General features: G+C 36.4%; 2 protein-coding genes across 2 annotated transcripts; one reads left to right on the forward strand and one right to left on the reverse strand.

The window, feature by feature from the left end:
• The first annotated feature begins 212 nt into the window (after positions 1-212).
• LOC109205667 (protochlorophyllide reductase-like) lies at positions 213-3,317 on the forward strand. The gene is made up of 5 exons (XM_019368403.1): positions 213-401; positions 734-832; positions 1,149-1,677; positions 2,136-2,494; positions 2,873-3,317. The coding sequence occupies exons 1-5, from the start codon at positions 348-350 to the stop codon at positions 3,026-3,028; spliced, it is 1,197 nt and encodes a 398-aa protein (XP_019223948.1). The 5' UTR covers positions 213-347; the 3' UTR covers positions 3,029-3,317.
• Positions 3,318-3,580: 263 nt separating this feature from the next.
• On the reverse strand, positions 3,581-5,800 carry LOC109205668 (stem-specific protein TSJT1). The gene is made up of 4 exons (XM_019368404.1): positions 5,482-5,800; positions 4,898-5,138; positions 4,701-4,821; positions 3,581-3,968 (listed from the first exon to the last, which is right to left on the reverse strand). The coding sequence occupies exons 1-4, from the start codon at positions 5,685-5,687 to the stop codon at positions 3,775-3,777; spliced, it is 762 nt and encodes a 253-aa protein (XP_019223949.1). The 5' UTR covers positions 5,688-5,800; the 3' UTR covers positions 3,581-3,774.
• Positions 5,801-6,096: the final 296 nt, after the last annotated feature.

The raw sequence follows: 6,096 nt of genomic DNA on the forward strand, positions 1-6,096 counted from the left end.
AGTGGATTGCATTGGGTATAGAGCCAAATAGTATCCTATTTTTTTACTAGGTAACATTATATAATAGGGTATTTTATGTCATATAAATACCAAAAGGAAATCCAAAAATTGAAGCCTGATTGGTGGCTTACAATTGTCGTGGGACATACTTCCTTAAAGAATTTATCTTATCCAATTGATACTCAAGATTGTTTTTTCTCAAATCAGTGTAACACCACATCATTCTCACTGTATATATAAGTGCTCAAATACTTACCACTCTCACACTACCAGTAGTACCAGTCCAAGAATCATTATTTAATTCTTGAGCTGACAATTTGGATAGTAAAACTCAATTCCTTATATTCATGGCTCTTCAGGCTGCTGCACTACTTCCTTCTGCTTTCTCTATTCCCAAGGAGGTTTGTGTTATTTTATATATACTTCTTTAGTCTGCATCTGAAATCTAAGCTTCAACTAGTACAGTGCTCTCTGTTTTTTTTGATCTGTTCCCAAAACAATGACTTATTCTAAATTTGGAAACAATTTAGTTTAAACTTTTAAGTCTACCATTAATGAGGAGCTTTTATAACCAAACAAATACTGTGTACTACTTTCTGACTTGTTTAGGATCTCAAATTTTTAATAGTCTTTATTTTTTCTTAAAATCAGTACCCAGTTAAACAGATTCACGTAACCTGGAACGGAGGGAGTAATTTTTTTCTTTTTTATTACTCATTCTGTAATCTTGCAGGGCAAAGCTAGTGCAACTTTGAGGGATTCTAGCCTCTTTGGAATTTCCCTCTCGGACCATATTAAATCTGATTTTGGCTCCTCTTCATTTAAAGTCAAGGTACTATAACTGCATTTCCTAAAATACTTTTAGAGCTCTCAACTTTACCAACTATAACAGGAAAGTTACAGTACTGTTCTTTTGTTACATTATAGTAAGTATACTTTACCTACTATAAGGTAAAGTCACAAAACTATTTTGTGTCTTATTAAAGTAACTAAAGTTTATTTACTACATTAATAAATTTAGTGATCCCCCAGACCCGGCCCATATTGTGGGATTACACCGAGTTTGTTGTTGTTGTAATAATAAGTTCCGTGATCATACGTGAGATTAACTCATTCCAGATTGTTACTGAGGTTTGAATTTGGTGCAGAGCCAAAGAAGGTTGTCCCATGGAGCTGTTAGAGCTGAGACAATGGTTGCAACTCCAGGTGTTACCAATGCCACAGTGTCAGGAAAGAAAACTTTAAGAAAAGGGTGTGTAGTAATTACTGGAGCCTCTTCAGGATTAGGCCTAGCCACAGCAAAAGCACTAGCTGAGACAGGAAAATGGCATGTGATTATGGCATGTAGAGACTTTCTAAAAACTGAAAGAGCAGCAAAATCAGCAGGCATGCCTAAGGAGAACTACACCATAATGCACTTAGACCTTGCGTCCCTCGACAGTGTTCGCCAGTTTGTCGATAACTTCCGGAGATCAGGCCGTCCTCTTGATGTATTGGTTTGCAATGCAGCAGTTTATCAACCAACTGCTAAAGAGCCTTCTTTCACTGCTGATGGATTTGAGCTAGGTGTTGGGACTAACCACCTCGGTCACTTCCTCCTTTCAAGATTGTTGCTTGATGATTTGAAACAGTCTGATTACCCTTCAAAGAGACTCATCATTGTTGGTTCCATTACAGGTAACTAAAGCAACCAATGACCGATCCAACAATGGGTTCACGGGTTCAGTAGGATCCAGTGTTTCTGAGTTGAATCCTATATATAGGAAGGGCACCCCGGTGCACTAAGCTCTCGCTATGTGCAAGGTTTGCAGAAGGGCAGGACCACAAGGGTCTATTGTACGTAGCCTTACCCTGCATTTCTGCAAGTGGCTCTTTCCACGGCTCGTACCCGTGACCTTCTGGTCACATGGCAACAACTCTAGCAGTTACACTAAGGCTCCCCATCTCGAAACCTATATATATGTGTGCCAAAAACAAGTACAGATAAAGTTAGATATGCATTTCAAAACCCACAGTGTCTAAATTCTGAATCCGCCAGTAAATGCAACTACTCACTAAGTAAATTGGATTGAGAATATGAATTTACTACTCTTTCCGGTGGGAGACTAAACTTTGTTACTGAACTCACTTTTCAGGAAACACAAATACTTTGGCTGGAAATGTGCCTCCAAAAGCAAACCTTGGGGACTTGAGGGGATTGGCAAGAGGACTTGACGGGCTTAACAGCTCAGCCATGATCGATGGTGGAGACTTTGATGGTGCAAAAGCATATAAAGACAGCAAAGTTTGCAATATGCTCACGATGCAGGAATTCCACAGGCGATACCACGAGGACACTGGCATTACATTTGCCTCTTTATACCCAGGCTGCATAGCAACAACAGGGCTTTTCAGGGAGCATATTCCATTGTTTAGACTACTTTTCCCTCCATTCCAGAAGTACATTACCAAGGGATTCGTCTCTGAGACAGAAGCTGGAAAGAGACTCGCACAGGTAATAATCACCGGCAATAGCGAAGCCAGAAATTCTAATAAGAGAATACAAGGAATTGCAAGAATGCCACACTTGGAATTCGAACACCACTTAAAGTGAACCACCTATGCTACTGCACTCGAAGCTTCCCTTACAGAAAGAGTTTCCAATATAGAAAGAATTTCACTAAAATCATGTCACTAAGGGTAAAATAGGAAATTATAATAAAAGAGTTTCCAGTATAGACGGGTATAGACTAAAAGAAAAGAATGTCATATAAAATGAAACAGATGGAGTAATAATTAACGGTAGCCTAGTCCTACTAGAAAGAAAAGAAAACGGCCTAACCTTAACAAGAAAAAAGATTAACCTAAGATGTTGTTTATTCCTTTTATACAGGTTGTAAGTGATCCAAGCCTTACAAAATCAGGTGTCTATTGGAGCTGGAACAAGAATTCTTCTTCTTTTGAAAATCAGCTGTCACAAGAAGCAAGTGATGCAGAGAAAGCGCGTAAAGTGTGGGAAGTCAGTGAGAAACTCGTCGGTTTGGCTTAGATTTTTCGGACTGAACTTAACATTTGCTAAGGCAAAGAAGAAAAGAGAGTTCATGAGTGAGGATTTGAATTGAAATTCTGTTTTGTTGTAGAAAAAGGTTGTTGTGTTGTAAGGTTCTGAGTTAGGAATAAAAAACATCACTCCAATTTACTTCCAATATGGAATTAAGATGAATTTAGTTGAAGCAACATGGTAATTGAGGATTTATATAGTCGACCGCCGACTTGCTTGAGGAGTAGTTGTATCCATCCTTTACTAAATTTTCTCTGTCATACGCTTTTCCAAGATACTCCCTCTGTCTTAAACTATTAGTCGTGATTTCTAAAAATAGTTGTCTCAAGTTTTTTGTCATTTTAGAAGTACAAGACAATCAATTATTTTTTTCCTCATTTTACCCTTAATAGTAATTGTTCTTGAAGATAGAGATGACACATAAGTAGAGTAAATATTCAATAAAGAGATGTTTCAGGACAAGGAGGCGGCGATTAATCATCTATTCTCCGAAATTCATACTGATCAACAGATATCCTAGCCAAGTTGACAGCGAGTATATAAACTTTTCAAAAGCTGAATCCTTGTTGATGTTTTCATTTATTTTTCAGGAAAAGAGATATATACATTGGTACACAAAGTAAAGGAAGACACCAAGCTAAAGGACACTAAAAAGGGAACCAAAAACACAAAGGACAGCTCAAAAGATGACCAAATTAAATATGGTGTCCATTTGGAGAAATGCAAAATGGTTTTTAGTAAGAGGTATTCCAATCAGACCAGTTAGCTTCACTTCCAACTCTGGGAATGCTATTAACCCTTGAATACATATCCACTTTGAAATTAGCTCCACACATTGCCCCTTCACTATCTATCCTTGGCATTGCCCTCATCTTGTTCATTGGATGCTCAAAATTCATTAGCCCTTTCTCACTATGAAACATACAACCTGTGCATTTCATTCACCAAAAAAATGAGAAATGTATCAACTAACCAAACAGAATTCAAGAAACTGCCATGTTAAGCAATGATTCCGCGTATGACTTAGTGGCGGAGACACCCTTTAATAAGTGCAGGGGCGTATTTAGGATAAGGGATATGTGTTCACGTGAATTCATTCTTCTCTCCCTAAACCATGTATAACAATATTATATCTCTTAAAAAATTATTTAAATATACATGTGTGCACTCAAGCTCAAAGACTCCTATGGTAAAATAATTATTGGGTGCACCTCCACAAGTGAAATTGGTGGTTTAAATCCCATTCCGGGTTGGACAGTCTTGTTTCCGACATTAAGTGTGTGTGTGTATATATATATATATATATATATAAATCACAAATTTTTTAAAAGATAATAATGTTGAACCTATAATTTCAAAAGTGTAATGGATTCATGGTAAGAGCCTAAAGTTAAACCCGTCAAATATTAATTTTAGATCCACCTTTCCATAATAGTGCATCTATCCTCTTGAAATCCTAGATCCACATCTGAATAAAAGGTGTCATCCCGACCAAAATATTTTTTCTTTAAAATGTGAATATATACAGTAAGCCAACACCACAATATAAATATTACTTGAGGATAGGAAGTAGTATAATCACAAACTTATACTAATCTTGCACAAAATCCTGCGTACGTTACTATATAGACTCTGGTGTCAAATTCCTTGTAGATGTTACCTGTGGGAAAGGGTGCAAATGACTTGGCACATCCAGCTTTAATAACCTCCAAATCATCAGAAATCACCACAGATCCATCAGCAGCAATACCCCAAAACAGCTTCACTCCACCATCTGAACCCTGCAATTAACAGTTTCCTTTTAACTCTGGTAAATGTAAATGATTTGCACAAAATTAGAACAAGTATAATACTAACCAAGGCAACAAATACAGTTCCAGTCTTACTGTCGTAGATTACAAAGGCATAGCTCCCATCAAAATCCTTAATAACTTGGTCAGCTGGATAAGGTCCTCTGTCCCTCAATGTTCTGTAGGCTTCTATTACTAGCATGGCTTCATTTGTACCTTTTGATAGCCCATATTGTTTTAGTTGTGCGCATAAGTTGTTCAAGCTCCCCAAAAACAAGCAGTATATATCTTCATACCCACAAAACAACCTACAACAACAATAACTGCGCTTCAATTCCAAGAAAATTCGGGCCATATTCACTGTCCATGTCGGTCCATTTAGACTCATCCCAGTTCAATATTATACGAAATAAACATGAAATAAAAAAACTGTATACTTTAGTGGGAAACACTAAAAATTAGCAGTCTAATTAACTTTCCAGTTTATGTTAGTTTATTCCCAAAAAGGTTAAAAATTTTCATTTTAACCTTAATGAAAAGTATTTATAGCCACATAAATATAGGAGTATAACATATTTAAGATCAAAAAATTTAAAAATTTCTTATCGAATCAAACAGTGTTACATAAATTGGAACGAAGAGAGTAGTTACCTTTGTGTTTGATGAAGCAAGGAAGTGCAGTGAGGACGAACAAAGGCAAGAGCAGCAGCATTTCCAAAGCTTACAGAAGAGGTATTTGAGGGGTGAGATGAGACGAATTTTTCAAGAGTTTCTTCAGGTAGCAAACATCTTTTAGACGAAGGGCTATGTAGCTCGTCTGGTGGATGCGCAAATGCCTTGTGAAATATCGCCAACATTGGTTTTTTCCTTTCTTTTTTGTCTTGATTATGAATATCTAATAGTACAAAAGTTCTTGCCTAGTGTAGATATTTAGTTGAAGGAGTGGGGAATAGGAAATGATAGTTCTTAGTTTTGGTATATATAGAACGTTGAACGCCTGTTTTGATATTCATCAACGAGGCTGAGGATGAAAAAAAATAACTTATCCGTAAGTTACCAACCAATTGAGTAATAACCAAAATATATTTTAATTAACCGATAATATTTGTGGGAGGATATTTAATTTAACTGCTAAAAAGGATATATTTTTTTAATTATATATAAGTATATTCGACCAGGCCCCTTTTATATATGTGCTTGATTTTTTTTGAATCAGACAGATCTTATCTCAAAGTTTTAAATTATTTAATATTACTTTATAATATC

Source organism: Nicotiana attenuata, unplaced genomic scaffold (assembly GCF_001879085.1).
Source record: "Nicotiana attenuata strain UT unplaced genomic scaffold, NIATTr2, whole genome shotgun sequence".
Classification (NCBI taxonomy): Eukaryota; Viridiplantae; Streptophyta; class Magnoliopsida; order Solanales; family Solanaceae; genus Nicotiana; species Nicotiana attenuata.